This window comes from Sminthopsis crassicaudata, chromosome 3, assembly GCF_048593235.1.
Source record: "Sminthopsis crassicaudata isolate SCR6 chromosome 3, ASM4859323v1, whole genome shotgun sequence".
Classification (NCBI taxonomy): Eukaryota; Metazoa; Chordata; class Mammalia; order Dasyuromorphia; family Dasyuridae; genus Sminthopsis; species Sminthopsis crassicaudata.
In genome coordinates this window covers 536,819,906-536,840,388 of record NC_133619.1, presented here as the reverse complement: position 1 = coordinate 536,840,388, position 20,483 = coordinate 536,819,906, and the positions used below count along the sequence as shown (strand labels likewise).

Sequence of the window (20,483 nt, the reverse complement as noted above, 5' to 3'; positions counted from 1 at the left end):
GTATTTTTAAAATGTAAAATCCATTTAAAATGTAACAACTACAAAAGTAGTGCGATTTGGCTCTCTGGTGTAGGTTGCCAATTCCTGCTTTAAAACAGAGAAGTTCACAAAGGATCATAGTTTATAGATGGTTTTTGAGTGAACCTCAGAGGTCACCTCATCTAGCTCCCATATTTTAGAGATGAAGAAACTGAGAACAAGAGAAATTATAAATGACTTGATAGTTAATAGAATATCTGCAACCTTCTGACCCCAAACTCAGTAGTATAAATTTTATTATTAAGTAAACAGACATAAACTAAAATTAATATTTCAGTAATCAAAGAATAGCGTCTATGAAACAATTACTTATAGTGTTCTTAATGCTATAATAAATCTAAGATTTATAATGTAATAATTAACATTTAACTAGTTCATGTTTTCTCCTGTACTTATAGGTTCTTCAAATAATTTTTTTTATAATTTTATTTAAAGTTTTGAGTTCCAAGTTCTATTCCTCCTCCTACCACTCTCCCTTAACACAATAAGCAATGACATACAGGTTAAATAAAATATTTCCATATTAGTCATTTTGTACAAGAAGTTTCAAATAACTAAAAGAATGGAAAAAAGTGAAAAAAAGCTTCAATCTTTATTCATACAGTATCAGTTCTTTTTTTAGAAGCAGATAATATGCTTTCTTCATTAGTCAGGGATTGTCTTAGATTATTATTGTATTGCTGAGAATAGTTAAGTCATTCACAGTTTTTCATCAAATAATATTGTTGTTGCTGTGTATAATATTCTCCTGGTTCTGTTTACTTCACTTTTGCATCACTTAATATCTTTCCAAGCTTTTCTTTCTTATAGCACAATAATATTCCATTACAATCATAGATTACAGCTTGTTTAGTCATTCCCCCATTGATAAGCAGCTCTTTGATGTTAACTTCTTAGCTATCATAAAAAGAGCTACTATAAATATTTTTGTACCAGTGGATCTTTTCTCCTCTTTTGTTTTTCTTTTGTTTTTCTTTTCTTTCTTTCTTTTCTTTTCTTTTTTCTTTTTTTTTTTTTTTTTTTTTTTTTTTGATGTCTTTGGGATATAGATCTTTTATTTTTTTAAATTTCATTCACCTGACATAATTGTATTTTTTGTTTTTTTCCAACAACCCTCTCCCCAACTCCCCCATTATTGGATTGTGCGTTAATTAGAGTTCTTCAAGTTTTCAAAGTTTTTATCATATATATTCTCATCACTCTTCATTGGTATATATGAGTCTTCTCAGATTTCTGAGGCCATGTATTTTGCTATTAATTCCAGAGCAATAACATTCCATTATAATCATATAATAATTCATTCAACTATTCCCCAAATGATGAGAACTCACTTAGAAAATAGTTCTTTGCTATAACAGTCTCCTAGCTCTTTTCCCACTATGTATAAAGGTGAATCAAGAGAAGAACATCAAAAATTGATTAAATTGTTAGAATAGATTTAACTACTTTTTCACTAAGCTTAGATTTATTTTTTGTTGATTTATTTTAATTGGTTTTTAAGCATATAATTTTATATTGGTAACTTTTTTGTAGCTAGGAGTGTTGTGTTCCTTACATGTGAATCTTAAAGTTTAATTAAGTTGGATTATTATCTCCACCTGTGATTTTATCAGTATGAGGAATACTTTATGGAAATTTCCTCTAAATATACATATTTATAACTCGTTTGGGATTTATAATCTTAAGAGAGTAAACACTTAGAATTCCACAAGTTTAAATTCTTTTAACCAGGACCACAGATATTATATATTAGAGGATTTTATATTGATTCCAAAGTAAGCCCTCTGACCACTATAACACAGTACTCTATTATATTGGGCTTATAACTTTTATGTTGTCATGATTTCCATTTACCTGAAATTTTCAAGTATAATTTTCCTTTCAGGAATAGAATTTGCAGAGTAATTAATTAATTAATGCAAATCCTATGTAGGAAAGTTGTTACATGGGTACTTTACACAACTCAAATGGAATAGTGGGAAGGAGCAAAGTGCATTGGATCTGTTCTTTAAGAATTAGTTTAGGATTTTTTGTTCAGTGTTTCTTTCCTATTTTTGAGAAGAGAAATCATCCTTGTGAAAACATGAAATATTCTTATCTGACTCAGTGCTTTGTTTTGTCTTAGTCACATCGATCAGACGACAACATGGCAGGACCCCAGGAAGGCAATGCTTTCCCAGATGAATGTTACAGCTCCCACCAGTCCACCAGTCCAACAAAACATAATGAATTCAGCCTCTGGTAAGTCAAGTGTGATTAAAAGGATGCCTTAATCACCATTGGCAAATTTCTTGTTTTTAAAAAACAATAGCTCTCCTTTGAGTTGATGATATAAATTAATTTCATATATTCTCTTATGTTTAACAATTTTGAATCATTAAAACCTTGTAGGTTCAAACATTAACTAAATGATACCATTTTCACTATAGAATGGGCCGCCTACATAATTTGAATCCAGTGATAGGCAAAAGGGTCTCCTAATTCTAAAGCCATTATTTTATAGTTAAGTCCTATTTAATTAACATGCCATCATAAACTAGCTTAGTTACTTAAAGCAAATAATGGTTACTTAAAAAAAAAAACAAAACTAATAAAAAAACTAAATGTTACCTCAAAATCCTATTCAGACTTGGTTCATACTGCCTTATCTACAGATTTTTTTTTTCTCTTTTTGTGTTCAAGACTTTATAACTAAAGTTGACTCCCACTTCCTTTAGTTGTTTGGATATAGAAAGCAAAGGTATATTGTTTCTCTTGACCATCCAGAAATTCATTCCATTCTAAGGAATCACTAGAGGGCAATAGAAATGTTTCTTTCCTCAGGGTACATGTTTGTTGTGCATGTCCCAGGTCAAAACCTCAAAATTAATTGGTAACTAAATTAAGAACTGCAGAACTTTGTAATGCTCTAAGTCTTCTCCTAATCCTATTTTTATGGATGCAGAGGAAAGCAAGCATAATCTCAGGAGTTTTCTGAATGTATAAATGAATTTCTTGTGCTTTTTCTTTTGTATATTATTTGTGACCTGCAGAAGCCTAAATGGATTGGTTTCTTTGTACCTATGGGTTTTTTGTTGTTGTTGTTGTTGTTACTTTTGGCTACATCATAGAATTTTTTCAGATTTCTATAAGGAAAACAAGATACAGGATCCTTTGTTACTTTTAAACTAGGTTATATATTATGATCTTTCATTGTATTGCCTATGTTTAATCTATATCGGATTGTTTTTTGTCTAGGGGAGGAGAGTGGAAGAGAAGGAAAGAGAAAAATTTGGAACACAAGGTTTTGCAAGAGTGAATGTTGAAAATTATCTTTGTATATATTAAAATATATAAAAATAGCTTTTTAGCTATTTTAAAAAAACCCTTTCATTATAAGATCTAGTATTCTAAAATTTTCTGGGAAAAAACCCCTAAAGATCTTCAGTAGTATTAAAATGTTATAGAGAAATGCTGTTGAGTGTTGCCTTGGACATATTTATGTTAAAAAATTATTGCTATTTGAATTTTTTATTTAAAACAAATCTTCATTTGAGGGGAAATTGTAAGGAACTTGAGAAACCTATAGTTAAATTTTTTAACTTTGAAAATAGAAAATTCATTTAATAGAAATATTTCAATATAGAGGGGTACCAAAAACAAACAAACAAAATACTACAATACAGCAGAAAGCCAACTAACCAAAAACAAATAAAATATGTCCCAATGACTGTCCTCACATCTATATTGGAAATATAATTTATATTAAAGGTATCTATGTAATTAACCAAAGGTAACCACAGTAAGAAAATATCCTAGCAGTATAGAATCATAGATAAAACCGAAACACAGCTCAATGAACATCTAGTACAATCCCCTCATTTTACATATGAGGAAATAGGCCCAAAGAAGGAGGTATGACTTAAGGGCATATAGGCTTAGCATTTGAACCCATGGCCTCTGAGTACTCATTGGACTTTATCTACTGTTGTTCTACTCTATTGCACATTGTGTTCTCCTTCTCATTGTAAAACATGTTGCAAGGAAACATACTTAAACATTCTTCTTTGAGTTGGTGAATATTGGGTGGTAGACACCCCCCTGTTTTTTCCCTAGGCTATTTGACTTCTGATCTTATCTAAAGACTATGCTGGTAGTATTCTAATTGTTCCTTCTTTTACTATTGCTCACTTATTTCATTGTGAGTTTTGTGACCATCTCACCCACATCCACCAGTGGTAGAACAGCAAAGTTTTCTGTAGCACTACATTTTTTTTTGTTTGTTTTTTTTTTGTTTGTTTGTTTGTTTGTTTTGGTGTGTGGCAAGTAACTGGGAATATAGAAGCCATAAGCTTAATTAATATGCCAGGCTGGAATTGCTGCTGTGGAAGCATTTCCAGTAAGGAGTACAAAGGCATGATATGTATATTGTCCAGGACCTCCTGGTATTGTCCTTGCTGTTTCTGTAACTTCTGTATAGAGCTTGGAAAATTTTGGTGTCCTGGTTCAAGTTTTAAAATTGAAACTTCTAGGTATCTCTTATCCATTGGAAGTTTTAAGCCTTTGCTATATTACACATGAATTGAAGTATCACTAAATAAATGCATGTAATGGAAACCAAAATTTCCTGGCATTTAAAGTGTTCCCTATTGTAACAATTTTCACTTCTCCCTTGGATTTGACAATATTCTAGTGTACATAGATACATTAGAATTGTATTTAAAAGCAAATATCCATCACAAAGCATTTCTGGTTGTTTTCCTATATATGTGTAGCATGTGGTGTTGGTAAAACTGCAATACTTTTTATATAATGCTATGTGCAATGTATAATTGATGTATTTGGAAATCTTCCAAGTGAATGTTTTGATGGAAAATTTAAATTTATTAAATTCTGTGTTGGTAGAGATAACAAGTAGAGTTGCCCCTTGAACATCACTATAAGTCTGAGTCTGTGTGTGTATGTATATGTGTGTGTGTGTGTGTGTGTGTGTGTGTATACACATACATACATATATATGTCTATGACGAATCCATCTTGTGAGGAAATTTTTTAATTCCTTGAGTGAAATTTAAAAAAAACAAACAACTTTTGACTTAATTTTGACTTCTTCAAATTGATGCTGTCATCAAAAAGTAATCAATACTACTAATATTAAAAGAAGAATCCGGCTTAATGTTGGCTTGTAATTTATACTGCCATATAAAGTTTAAGGCCTTTCTTCAGAGGAACAAACTAGAAGGACTGCTTCTGTGAATATACTACTTTATGCAATTGAACATTCTTTCAATCAGTAGATACTTGGGATGGACCTACTATGTAGAAGGCACAGAGGTAGAGGCTTGAAATACAGTCCTAAAAATACTGTATCTGCCTAGATGGTCTACTTGGGGAAGGGGTAATGAAGGGGTGGAGATGACATACATAGATGATACAGGGCAGTAAGTGATGGGAGAAAAAGAGATAATATAGATAAAATGTTCTAGGAAAATTTCAGGGGAGTAAAAACAGTTTTAACTTTTGGGGATAGGGTAGTGTTCAGACAAGGTGGTACTGAGCTAAGCCACTAAGTAAAATAATGATTCTGGAAAAAAATTGATGAATAAGGATTAGTTTCTGCCTTGGGGGGGAATAGTTAATGTATGTGAAGGAGCAGGAGATGGAAAATCAAATTTGGGTAACAATTAGTTATCCAATTTGGCCAAAATATTAGAGTGGATAAAGCTAGAAATATGAATGTGACTGGAAGGATATGAACCAGATTGAGAAGGTTTCAAATGCTAGGCAGAGGAGTTTATATTTTATCCTAGAAGCATTTAGGAAGTGACTGAAGATTTTTTAAGGAGTTAATTAGATTATGGTTATAGGACTATGAACAGGAAAAATAAGTGAAAAAAATGAAGAGGCAGCAGAGGAAATATGAAATTAGCAGTAGAGAACTACATATATACCAAATGACCTTTCCTTGTCTTATGTGTTGAAAGGTGTGTGGTGAGAGAACTGGGAGTTAACTAATATTAGAAGATTAAGATTGGAAATTTGGAAACAGCAACTGAAGAAAACTTGCCTTCAGCATCAGTACTTATTGCCAGTCATTAACAGTTAACTGTCTGGTTCTTCCCTTCTTCAATATACTGAAGGGACTCCACCTGGGAGAAGCAGTTTGCAAAAGGTACCCACAAATCAGAATTCTAACCAAAACCTTAAGGCCAATTTAAGTCTACAATTTTCTCTATCCTTGTCCCCACAACTAACAAATTCCTACTGTATGCTTCCTTATTCTCAGGGTGGAGAAGCAAAACAAAACATCTCTCCACTGTTACTATTGCCTCAATTCTCATCGCTACTCCAACTTCCCCTATAACCTCTATCATTCCGTTCTATTAACAAACTTCCCCTTTATTCTAGATACCTATTGCTACATTCCTTCCTTCTGGTAATCACAGAAACCTGGATTTGACTAGGTATGGAGAAAATTTGCTATTTCCAAATTTCCAATTTTCAGATGGAGCCCCCTTGAAACTATAAACTGTCAGATAGCAGAGCTCAGGCTACATAGAGAGAATTCACATAAGACAGACAGGTGTGGACATGTGATTTTATGTGCCATTGGAGACAATATTAATATCCATGAGGTCACAGATTCTTGTTGAAGCATCAGGGCAGCTAGAGCACCAGCCCTGAAGTCAGAAGGACCTGAGATCAAATCTGGCCTCAGACATTTAACACTTCCTAGCTGTGTGACCCTGGGCAAGTCACTTAACTCCAATTGCCTCAGCAAGTATATGCATCAGGTAACACTTTCACTCTCTTAATGTGTTAAGGAGAGAAGCAATCTTGATCCAAGGCAGTGGGAATTACAAGAGAGTCTTTTTGGCTCCCCCCAAAATGACAATAACCTCTTGGCCACTCTTCTCCAGTACATATTGTGCCTTCCCCCATTCTCTTTGGCTCATAGTTTGAGGGAGGGACATTGTATACTCCTTGCTCTCCATTGCCACTTCCTGATTCTGTACCTATCTACATCACTCAGTAATGTCTTTCTTTGGGATTTCATCCTGTACATATCTACTCTCTAAATTAAAATGCTGATGAAGTGAATCATTGGGATTAGGTTTGAAATAAAGAAAAAGGGGACAAAGACTATGAGAAGATACTAAGAGACTTGTAGATAAATGTAACCAAAATCAAGATAAGGTAATAAATAGATGAGGTGGATCTGAAAGGATGAGAGGTTACTGAGACATGCAAAAACTCATCTCTAAAATATTGTAAAAGATGGCAAAAGATCTTGAGCACTGTTGTCTTAAACGCAAAAAGAGTAGAAGGAAAAACAGATTCACAGATGAGAGACCTAACTAATCACAATCTCCTGAGGGCATTTAGGGATGAAATTGAGAAACAATGGGAAAAAAAAAAAAAGACAACCCAACCCTTAAATCTGTAAAGTTACTGTCAAAAGTTTGTCTATTAGTGGATGTAGCGCCACCAAATATATGTTCCTAACATAGTCTTGAGGTATTCCATAAACAAAATCGACACTTAAGAAAAATGGGAAGAGGAATATATAATCTGCAATATAGCAAATATATACAGAGGAAGTCCATATTTGAAACAGCAAGAGTACCTACCAAACGACTAAAAAACCTATAACTTTGTTATAATTGGATGAAAAAAGTGATAGAGAATATATCAATAACCACCAATCCATATGTTTATTTTCCCATATCTGCAAAATAGGTTAATGAATTTTATATGCAGCAATAATAAAGTCTTTGACCAAAAACACTCTGAAATTGAATCTTACAATTGCCTGAAAGGCACGATATGTATACAAGACCCTGCATTGCTGATTTTTTTGTGACTGTTTTTAAAATTTTTATTTCAGTGAAGTAGATCAAATTGCTTTTTTGAAGACCCTATTCCAAAGATCTACTTTCCACATTGTTACACAATGCTTTTAAGGACTCCAAACATCTTTCTGAAACAAAAGTCCATCTTTTTAATATCATCTTTCTAGTTTTCAAAACATGGAATACACAGTCCTGGAATAACTAAAATTGTGAGCTATTCAAAGGGAATTGATGCATATATAATGAATCTATATAGGGTACAATATTTTTTTCTTGAGATGTTGCACAGATGTTGAAGTTAAAGGATGTTATTATCAGACAAATGTACAATTGGAAAAGGAAGTATATTTATCATGTATCAAGAGCAAAGAGGCAACTGATAGATAAATTGACATGGTTCACTAATATCGACATAATAAAAGAGTTACAGAAAATCCCTCCCAAAAGGAGGGTTTATAAAAAGATGTGGGGAGAAAAGTTGTGCAGGTTGAGAAGACATGGATGATTTGTATTGTCTAGCAGTTAATTGTTGGGATCATAGATCATTCAAATTATAGAAAAATAAGATGTTTCTTAATGTTGAAATTGAGAGAAAAATAACTATATTCCTCATATATGTAATAATGATAATAGTGAAAGAGAAGGTGTCTTCTTTCTAACCTAGGCTAAAAATGCCACAACCATTCATGAGCCTGTTTTCATTACTAATTAGCTTTGATTTGCTCCATTTTTTGATCTGGAGATTCTTTTCTTCTTAGGCAGCTTGGAGATCCCCCATTTCCTGAGGCGTGGTCCTCTTCAGTTCACTCTTAACTTCAATTGATCCACAGCCTGAATCTCCCTAATGAGAAGAATTTTATTCTGGTGTATGCCACCACACCTAATGATAAGTCATATATATATATTTATATAGCACTTTAAAATTTGGATGAAACCAGGTGGAGCTATTAGAATTAGAGATAACAGATATGAAAGAAAAATCTTTCCAATTTTTTCTGCTGGGTGAGGGTCAGTTCTTGTGAAAACAGCATGAGATTCCTAGGATATTTCCCTGAAAGGAAAAGCTGAAGTTGTACCTTGATTGAGAAAAATGTCCTATCAATCTTGTAAAGTCCATACAAATCAGGGGAAACTGCTACATCTAGTACCACTGCTATGGAATAAGACTGATCAGGCTTGGGGACAATCACAAAAATAAATAATTAAGAGCTATGTTAACTTGTACCCAACCCTGTGGCTTCTACTGTGTTAGCTACCAAATGCTGAAGTACTGTGGGGAAGGAGGGAAGGAGAGACATATGGAGACGAGGAAACTGATACAATAAAATGCAGCCTGAAAATGACGATCAAGGTGTTCCTCCTTCACAAGCAGGCAAATTATTCTACTTTTCAAGTATGGGGGAGAAAGAACCTGAATTTACATTTGCCACAGTATCTTATGCATTGTTGGTGTTCAATTACTTTGTAACAAAGAATCATAGATTTATAGCTGGAAGAGGGAAACCTACTTAGGCAGGCACGCATGCAACAAGCATTTATTAAATGCTTATTGTGTGCTACATTGTGCTAAGCTGAGGTTACAAAGAAAGCAAAAATCTTGATCCCTGCGCCTTGGGAACTCACACTCTTATTAGAGAAATCATGTCAGTAACTAGACACATGGACCCAAAGTAGATGGGTAAACCTGAGAAAGTAAAGCGCTCAGTGAAAATCCTAGGAAAGACTTACTTCATAAAGCAAGATTGTACCCGAATCTTGAAGGAAGCCAAGAAAGGTAAGATGAGGGGCAGCTAGGTGGCGCAGTGGATAGAGCACCAGCCTTGAATTCAGGAGGACTCGAGTTCAAATGTGGTCTCAGACACTTAATACTTCCTAGCTGTGTGACCCTGGGCAAGTCACTTAACCCCAGCCTCAGGAAAAAAAAAGAAAGAAAGAAAGAAAGGTAAGAGGAGAAAATGAAGGAGAACTTTCTAGGAAGAGTTAGTCCATAGCACATATTTGAGAGACAAAGTATCATATGAGTTATAATGACCACTGTGATTGAATTGTGGAAAGGAGGAAAGTATAAGGAAATTATAATGGTAGAAGGGCTTTAAAAGCCGAAGGATTTTGGGATTAATCTTGATTTGGGACAAGGGAGGGAATAGCATGGTTATAGCTGAGCTTTTAAGAGAATTGCTTTAGCAAGTTGAGTGCAGCGTAGATTAGAATGTAGAGATACTTGAGGCAGGGAAACATAATTACTTCTAAGACTTAATAATAATCTAGGTGAGAAGTTTACCAGGAAGATAGTTGGATGGTTATATGAATGAAAAGAAAGGGGGGAAGTATTTTGAGGCTCAAATGAAATAGCATGTACAAAGAACACTGCAAATTTTAGATAATTATAAAGATGACAGGTCTTGTTACCCTGAAGTCACTTATACTTCCATAAATTTTTTACTACACTAATGTTGAGCTCAAGCAATATTTATAGAGAAACATAAAGGTATCCTGATAAATGCTTATCTGTAGGCTTTTCTGGGAGGAAATATATGTACATGTACTTAATATTAGTCTACATTACACTTTCTTAAGTCTAGATAATAAAACAATGAATCAATTCCTGATTTGTAAAATTATTGATTTCTGGGGTACAGGTAGTCACCTTGAAAATTTAATACTCAATTCTTACAGGTGGTTAAAACTATTTCCAGTACATTCCTGGAAGAGGACATACACAAAAGATGTTGTGAAGATATAAAGAACTAGATTTATGCACTGATTTAAGTTCTAGTGAGGAGAATAGGGTGACACTAAGTATTTGAGTTTGCAAAACTGAGAGGATGGTAGTACCATCCTTAATAACTGGAAAGTTACCATATAATTAGTAACTAAATTACTAAAAGTATAGTTATGGAGAAAGATGAGCTCTTTTTAAAAATTAATGAATTTGAATTGCTTTTGGGATATCCAAAAAGCATTTTATATGGAACCATTGCTCAGGAATGAGTCTTGGGGCTAGCTATGTGGGTCTGAGAATCATCTGCTTGGATAAATGAATCTAGTTGAAGCTAATGTTATTATCAATGTATAAGATAAGGAGAATAATTATAAGAGGAGAAAAGGACCCCATACAGAGCCATACAGGGCACCACTGATTAGTGAGATGAGAATCCAGGAAAGAAGCCTGTAAAAGAGCACTCAGGTAGAAGTAGAACCAGAAGAAAAACATGTCAGAAACTGAAAGGAAAGTATTCAGAAAGGTACAGTGATCAAAGTCAAAAAATGTGTTTGTTTGTTTGTTTTTTTTTTAAAGGATGAACATTGAGGAAAAAACAAGGCATTTCAATTTGGCTATTAAGACTTACTTAGTAGAGTATAGCAAGAAAATTGAGTTGAATAATGAGCCAAATTGAAGAAATTTTAGAATTGAGTCAGAGGGAAGAAGTGGAAGCAACTGTTAGGATTCTTACAAGGTACTAAGACAGTGGAGTTGATAGAGACAATAATTACCTAATTTAGCATGGTTCAGTATGATTGATCTGATCCTACAAGGAAATGTTATGGGCCAGAAATTCAAACAAGGTACTAAGTGGAATTGAGGAGACAGTGGTTAAATCTAGTTTAGCATGGATTTAATCCTACAACAAATAATGGTTTACTAGCGATATAATGATTGGTGTATACTCAGTGTGGGGCATATAAGGAGGAGGTCTCAGGGCCAGGAAGGAGAAGCTTATTAGAAGCTCACAGAGGCAAAGGACTAGCGGCAGGAGACTCTCAGAACCACTGAGAGAGATAGGCCTCTAAGAAAGCTAACCAGGCCCCAGGAAGGAGACAAGACTTTTAAGGAAACAATAAAGGATTTGGACTTTGACTCCTGTCTGTATTTGGGGTGATTACACCGAACTGAAACGAAGGCTGCTTCCAGAAGCCCCCTAAGAAACCTGTTCCCAGAGAACATTACACTTTAGAGAAGACTAATACATTTTGCCACCCGAAAGGGGACAGACACGATCCTGATTTCAGTGGAAAATCTCCTCGACCCAGAAATTAGGATGAGTACGACAAGGACTTTATTAAAGGGCTAAAATAGTATTTCAGCTAAAATGAGGCAGATGTTTAGAAAACAGCCTTCATTTCCTCTTCAAGGAAAATGTGTAGAGAGCATTGTCAGACTTATGAAAAGCCAAGGTTTGACTATAATTTGGGAGCAGATAACTGAACTTTTACAAATTGTACAGTATACATCTTCTTTGTTCTCTGTGGAAAAAGAATTGGATCTAGAGGAATGGAAATTAGTAGGAGAGTAACTGTGTTAATTTTACAATAAAGATGGACCTCACTCAATTTCCAAAGACACATTTATATATATATATATGTAATTTAATACAACTGGCTTTTAGGAAATTATATAAGTTATAGAATAAGGAAAAAGAAGAAAGAGCAGGAGGGGGAGAATCCAAATAAACTAAGTGGAAAGTTTGAAGAATCAGATAAAAATGGAGTTAAGTACAATTTTAAGTGTGGTGCTTCACAGCATTCCCCATCCCCTGACCTACTTCCCTCAATTAACCCTTCATGGGTGGAGGGAGAAGAAGGAGGGGAAGAGGCAATAAATAGCACATTCAGCACCACCTATGAAGCAGCCTATGACAAGATTACAAAAGGCATTGGTTAAGTCAAAAAAAGGAGGAGAGGATATATCTGATTTAAAAAATAATGCATACCCTGTGATTGAAGAGCTTGACTCTTCAGGTCAAAAAAGGAGAAGATACATTCCTTTTGATTTGGAAAAAGTTAAGGATTATAAAAAAGGGTTGCACTCTTTATGGGGCTACATCATCTTATATTAAGATGTTACTAGAGAGTTTGGCTTATGAAATTTTAACTCCCATTGATTGGAAATCCATAGGAAGAATATGTTTAGAACCTGGACAAAACTTGTTGTGGCTTTCGGAGTATGTGAATTCTGTAGGATTCAAGCTCAACTCAATAGGCAAACTGGAGTTAATGTACAAATCACTTTTGACCAACTACTAGGTGAAGGTCAGTATGGAGAGAATTCAGCACAGGTTAATTACCCCATAACAGCTTATGAACAAATTGCTACAGCTGCTATAAAAGCCTTCACAAAAATAGAGCAAGGTCCCAATGAACCCTTTGCAGATTTTGTGGGATGTCTGCAAACTGCTGTCACAAGAACCATTGGAGAAAATGCAGCTACAGAAATAATGATCAGATAACTGGCTAAGGAAAATGCCAGTGAGGTTTGCAGAAGAATAATAAGGGGACTACACAAAGATGCTCCTTTAGAGGAGATCATAAAATACTGTGCTACAGTGAGCACAAATGCTTATTATACCCAGACAATGTTGAACATGGGAAGACAGAGTCCCTCTTGGCAAGGGACCTCTAGAAAGAATCGTCGATGTTTTCAGTGTGGAAAAGTTGGAAATCTGAGAGCTCAGTGTAGGCAAAGAGATAGAGTGAGAGGACAGGCTGAGAGAAGACCTAAAACCCTATGTCCAAAATGCCACAAAGGCTTCCACTGGGCCTCAGACTATAGATTGATGTAGGGAAATGAGAGGCAGGGCCCAGATCCAAGATATCAAACAAAACACAGGTGGGACATCATGGCAGTCAAGGTTATACCCAGAAAGTCTTTAGAAGTTCAGGACTCTGATGTGATCTATCAGCCAAAAAGTAATCACATGACAGAAAGGTATTACATGATCAATCAGCCAAAAAGCAATCATGTGGGAGAAAGGGATTACAATCTGGGAGAATACAGGTTTTTTTTTTTTAACCCAATAGAAGGGCAGTGTCCATTGCAAGCAACTCTAATGAAATTGCCAGGTGATGAGGAGAGATCTAGAAAGTGGTAAATAGAAGAGAATTAGATAGGTTAACTGCTTGGGAGAAAGGGTTTACTTGTATTCCTACAGATGGAGAAGGAAACAGATGGGTGGCAATGAGCACCTGGAGAGAGACAGAAAAAGAAAAATCTGGGAACAAAATCTGCAGGAATCATTAGATTCCCTAACACAAGATAAGACTGTTGCAAGACTTGGAACCAGCAGGAATCATTGGATTCCTGGAGATGAAAAGTTGTTGATGAGACTATTGCAGGACTTCAAAGCTTGCAAGAATTATTGGATTCCTGGCACATGAACTAATGGACAATAGATTCCTTTTGGACTATTTCTAGGACTTATGGACATGTATAATTCCTCATGTTGATTCATGTTATTTGTTACATCACTACTAGCCTGTGTTATATTGTTATGTATTTATGTGTAATACCTCCCATATTGATGGATTTATGTATACCTGTTTTAAAAATGAGCCCCTTCAGAAACCCGCTAATCTGATTTGATTTCCCATTTCCTTTAGTGTTTTCATCTCCCTTCCTGAGACTTCAGGGAGGGCATGATCACCTCATTTTATGGTGTTTTTACCCCTTTTTTGAGCAGTCAGGGAAGGCGTGATTACCTTTTTTCGGGCTCTCACCTCCTTGTGAAATCAGGAAGGTCATGGCCACCTATGCTCAAAATCAAAAGAAAGTGGGAGATTTTAGGATTCTTAAAAGGTACTAAGATAGTGGGATTGATAGAGACAATAATTATCTAATTTAGCATGGTTCAGTATGATTGATCTGATCCTACATCAGAGATAGTTTATGGACCAGAACTTGAAACAAGGTACTAAGTAGAATTGAGAAGACAGTGGTTAAATCTAGTTGAGTATTGATTTAACCCTACAACAAATAATGGTTTCCTAGTAATATAATGATTGGTGTGTTCTAAGTGTGGGGCATATAAGGAGGAGGTCTCAGGGCCAGGAAGGAGAAGCCCACTAGAAGCTCATTCAGAGGAAGCTAGAGGCAGAAGCTGGCAGAGGCAAAGGACTAGCAGCAAGAGCTCTCGGAACCAAGGAGAGAGATAGGCCTCTAAGAAAGCTAACCAGGCCCCAGGAAGGAGACAAGACTTTCAAGGAAACAATAAAGAATTTGGACTTTAACTCCTGTCTGTATTTGGGGTGATTACACTGAACTGAAACGAAGGCTGCTCCCAGAAGCCCCCCAAAGAAACCTGTTCCCAGAGAACATTACACTTTAGAGAAGGATATTATAAGCAACCTTTATAGATGGCTTTTCTCCAGGAGTGTTTAGCTGAGAAATTAGGTGATAATTAGTGGTTGTAGTTGGATAAAGTAACAGAATTTTTATTAAAAAAAAATATTTCTGCTTTCCTCAGTTACATGGGAAACTTTTTTGTTATACATGTACATTCATTGTTTACATATTTCCATATGTATCATCTAGGGAGAGAAAAATCAGAACAAAAGAGGGGAAAATGGGCATGAAAAAAAGGTGAAAATATTACATATTATTCTAAATTCAGATTCCATTATTCTCTCTGGATGAGGATGGCATTTTCTGCCCAAAGTTTATTAAGATTGCAGGATCACTGAACTACTGAGAAGAACCAAGTCAATCATAGTTGATCATTGCACAATCTTACTGTTGCTGTATAGTGTTTCATATTTATGGTTGTTGTTTGTTTGGTTTTGTTTTTAAATAAAAGTTGAGGAAGACATGGATCTCTTTGTAGGAACCACTAGAAGAGAAGAGATTGGAAACTAGCCAGTGGGGATGTTAATCATGAGAGGGCAGTCTGCTGGAGAATATGGGATGGAATGAAATGAAATCAAAGGGTGTATTTAGGGGATTAGCCTTGGCAAAGAGATTGGTCACCTTCTTCAAAGAGGGGATTTGAAGAAGAGATAATGAGGAAGGTGTCTGAGTCATTTGGAAGAATGGGAGAATGGGTAGCCTTCATGGAATGGCCTCTTTTTTTCCTATGATTACAGTCCCCCATTTGAGAGGAAAGATAGTCATTGAGAGAGAAAGGGAAATAGCAGGCATCAGCAAATAATTGTCACCAAGATTTGGATTGAATGATAAATGTATATAGTATGGATCTCAAAAGGAGATGTTGCTGAGTTATGATTGTTATGGTCTAGAAGTAACAATTTCATCTAATGTACCCCAACCAGTTAATTCAGGGTATCAGTGAAATTGCAGCCAATACTGAAAAACATTCAGGGATAGTCTAATCAGAAGGGAACTGGATCTCAGTTACTGCCAGAATATGGAAGGAATGAGACAGGAAAATGATTTGGATGAAGAGAAGTTTGTTCATTATAGAGCAGACTTTACATCTGCTTTAAAAGAAACACCGATGGGTAGATTTGCAGTGAGACACTGGTAAGAAAAGATGGATGGAGAGAATAAGGAAACAAGAAGTTTAGGATAGGGGAAAAGGTTTTGTCTATCAGCATCTAGGATTAAAATCACTGAGGTCTGTTGAGGGAGACTTAATTCACAACTATTCAAGATCCTTCCTCAACCTCATGAAAGATGCTGATTTTGTCTCTTGTGAGGTCCCATGAAACCCACCTCACAAATGGCAGAAATAAGCAAAGGTGAAGCCCCAAAGAGTCTGGAAGGATACAAGGTCTATTCTTATGTTGGTGTGGTGGGCCCACTAAAGAAGTTGTTTAGGGAGAGGGTGGTAAGCTGGAGCAGGGGGCATGACCTGGTCTCCAGGACACTCACCCCATTTAAAAAAAAAAAAAAAAAAAAACACCTGGAAAAAGCCTTGAAATATAGAAAGATATGAGTCAGTTGGCTTTGTCTGGTCTGAGAATGAATGTAGAACCAGAACTGGAGTTCTTTTGGTGTAACTCAAAATTTACTATTTCCATGTTCCAATAATGCGTTGATTCTGGTGATATGATTATGATGATAGGCTCAATTCATATCTTATCTCTTCCTTCTGGTCACAATTATAGCGACCTTTTTGGAAATTTTCGTTAATTCTTGAAGATGCTGAATACAAAAACTGGCAGCTTTAGCTTGAGCCTTCTGCGCCTACATAGATGCTAGTTGTAGGTTATGGCTTTCCTGACTCTTCTTCTTGGCCTTAGTTCAAATCTGCTATTTCTTTCTCTTAATACCTCCTGCTACCGTGGCACCATTTTTTTTCTGATTCAGTTTCTTTAATCCTAATTGGGGAGGGGAGGGGTAGACTTTATTGTTACTGCTACTCAGCTGTTGATGTCCCTCCCCAGCCTATAATAGATTTAGAATTTTCAGTAATTAGAAGGCTCTGATAAACCTGTGTCCATGGCTTCCCCAAACATCCACTTTTCTTATAATCTTTAATCTTTTCTTCTCCACTGACTCTTTCCCTGTTGTTTACAGTTACATCCAGATTTTCTCCATTTTAAAAAAATATTTAACTCTGCTATCTCCTCTTTTTCCTTTTATAGCCTAAGACCTTAGGGGAAAAAAGGAGTCCATAGTCATCATTTATACAAGATGGTAAAAAGAATTGAATTGGAGATTGAAATATGGGTTCCAATCCTAGATCTGTTGCTTACTTACTATCTCTTATCTGCCCAAGCAGGTCCCTACATCTCTCTGAGTCTAAGTTTCATAATCAGCAAAGTGAGAGTAGAAGTGATCTCTTGAGAAGTAGTAAATGATCTCTGAATTCCCATCCAATTTCCAATCTGTGAAACTCTCATTTTCCAGCCCACCACATATTTTAATAGACCTAAAACTCAAAATACATCACAGAGTTTATGCCTCTGTTTATGCTCTGATGAGTACTTGCTTATTTCAAAGAAGTTGTCAGTCTTCTGTACTTTGTAACAGCTTACATCACTGGAGGCATATAAAGGTATAGAAATTATTTCAGTTCTTCTGACTTGGTCTTGAAAGTTATAGTGACTGAATAATAAATAAGTGATTTATAGAAATGATACTAGTTGAAGTTTAATTTTCATTTTCCTTAGTGATTTCCAAATTCTTCTGGTTACTGTCTTGCTACAATCATTTTATGACTCATGGGAGAAATATTTGTGTGAGGGATCAAGATGTTAATTCTTATAAAATGATATTCATAAACTACCATATAAGGATAGTGCTGTGAGTCTAAATCCTGTGACATCAGTAGCTGTGGGTCTCTGAAATCATGTTCAAAATACAAACAAGAACCTCTGGAGAATAATTTTTTTCTTTCTTTTTTAACCTAAAGTAGTATCATTTCCCCATCCCCTTCCCTACTTTACTAAAATTTAAAGATTTTATTAAAGACATGTGGAGGCAAGATCAGTTTTAAAGTTTTACTTAACAAGATATTGCTCATTATATGCAAATTTGACTTTCTAAAATCAAGTTATTTTAATTTCTAACATCTTGAAGTTCCCATACTATACTTACCAACCTCCAAATAGCTGACTCAGAGATTGTCATTTAAGAAAGTTCTTTGTGCTTAATTAGGTTTGTTCTCAAAAAGTCCAACCAACAGTAAATGAATAGTTGTCGTTTCCCATTTAATAATGTAAAAGTCACGTTCTTCTTCTGAGTTCAATATATAGATGTTCAATGGGTTAAGCGGTAATCCTCAAACTTTTTAAATAGGGGGCCAGTTCACTGTCCCTCAGACTGTGGGAGGGCCGGACTATAGTGAAAACAAAACCTCACACTCTGTCTTCACCCCTCAGCCCATTTGTCATAACCCAGCGGGCCACATAAATGTCCTCAGAGGGCCTCCGTTTGAGAACCCCCCCCTTGGGTTATAGGTTTAGAGTTGGTAAGGACTTTAGAGATCGTCTGGGCCAACCTCTTAGGCAGCTGTACAGCATAGTGGATAGAGTACGAAATCTGGAGTCAGGAAGACATGAGTTCAAATCTGGCTTCAGACACTTAGTAGCTATGTGCCCCCCGGGCAACTCAGTTTCCTCATTTGTAAAATGAGCTGGAAAAGGAAATGGCAAATCAAGAAAATTCCAAATAAGGTCACAAAGAGTCAGACATGACTGAAACAATTGAACAACAAAAGGCCAATCTTTTATTTTACAAATGAAACTGAAGTCCAGAAAAATTAAACAGTTTGCCTAAAGTCACATAGTTCTAAGCTGAAATTCAAACTTAGGTCTTTTGACTCTAAATTCAGAATTTTTTCAGTAGTACCACTTTTTCCCCCTTTTTTTCATTATCTACTGATACTATTTTATATCACACATTATCAGATAAGTTCATTAGTCTTTTAGTATTTATTTCAGGTCTATTATATTCCAGACTTTATGTTAAGTACTAGAGATAACAGAGATAGGCCAAAAAAATCAGCCCATGTTCTTTTCTAGGAGCTCACCGTACAATGGAGGAGACATCCTGTAAATAACTATGTACAAGCAATATCTATATGGGATAAATTGGAGATAGTGTCAGAAGAAATGCATGAAGATAATGGAGAACATCAGATTTTAGCCAGGGAAGTTGAGTTGGACATGAGGAGGTGCAATATTCCAGGGATGGGGTACAGCCAGAGAATGTGCTCAGATATGAAATCTTGTTGTTCATTTGTGTCTGATTCTTTTTTTTTTTTTTTTTTTTTTTTTTTAATTTATTTATTTATTTATTTATTTTAATTTTTTTTTATTATATATATATATATTTTTTTTTTATAATATTATCCCTTGTATTCATTTTTCCAAATTACCCCCCCTCCCTCTATTCCCTCCCCCCGACGACAGGCAATACCATACATTTTACATGTGTTACAATATAGTCTAGGTACAATACATGTGTGCGAATATCATTTTCTTGTTGCACAATAAACATTAGAATCCGAAGGTACATGCAACCTGGGCAGACAGATATTAGTGCTAACAATTTTCATTCCCCTCCCAGTGTTTCTTCTCTGGGTGTAGCTACCTCTGTCCATCATTGATCAACTGGAAGTGAGTTGGATCTTCTTTATGTTGAAGATTTCCACCTCCATCAGAATACATCCTCATACAGTATTGTTGTTGAAGTGTACAGTGATCTTCTGGTTCTGCTCATTTCACTCAGCATCAGTTGATTTAAGTCTCTCCAGGCCTCTCTATATTCCTCCTGCTGGTCATTTCTTACCGAGCAATAATATTCCATAACCTTCATATACCACAATTTACCCAACCATTCTCCAACTGATGGACATCCATTCATCTTCCAGTTTCTAGCTACAACAAAAAGAGCTGCCACAAACATTTTGGCACATATATGTCTCTTTCCGCTCTTTAGTATTTCTTTGGGATATAATCCCAGTAGTAGCGCTGCTGGGTCAAAGGGTATGCACAGTTTGATAAGGGTATGCACAGTTTGATATGTGTCTGATTCTTTATGATTCCATTTGGGGTTTTCTTGGCAAAGATACTGGAGCAATTTGCCATTTCCTTCTCCAGCTTATTTTACAGATGAGGAAACTGAGGCAAACTGAGCTAAGTAACTTGCCTTAAGTCACATAGACAGTAAGTCTCTGAGACCAGATTTGAACTTGAAAGGATGAGTCTTCCTGACTCCAGACCCAGTACTTTGCCCACTAGCTGTCCACATGAAATCTAGTACCTAAAATATATCTAGGAGCAGAAGTGATAAAAATTCAGGAAGAGCTAAAACCAAAATACATTTGGGCCATATTTCAACTACAGCAGATCTTTCTACTCATTGGATTTTTGCTATTGTTCCTTGGCTCATGGGAGCATGAGATTTAGATTTAGAGATAAAAAGTACTC

At 35.5% G+C, this 20,483-nt stretch overlaps 1 protein-coding gene across 12 annotated transcripts in view; it reads left to right on the top strand.

Moving 5' to 3' along the window:
- Positions 1-20,483, top strand: part of YAP1 (Yes1 associated transcriptional regulator) — a 141,395-nt gene that overhangs the window by 67,073 nt on the left and 53,839 nt on the right. For all 12 annotated transcript variants that reach the window (XM_074304427.1, XM_074304425.1, XM_074304428.1 and 9 more), the window contains exon 3: positions 2,165-2,280. In XM_074304427.1, coding sequence (XP_074160528.1) covers positions 2,165-2,280 — 116 coding nt within the window. The remainder of the gene's footprint in view (positions 1-2,164; positions 2,281-20,483) is intronic.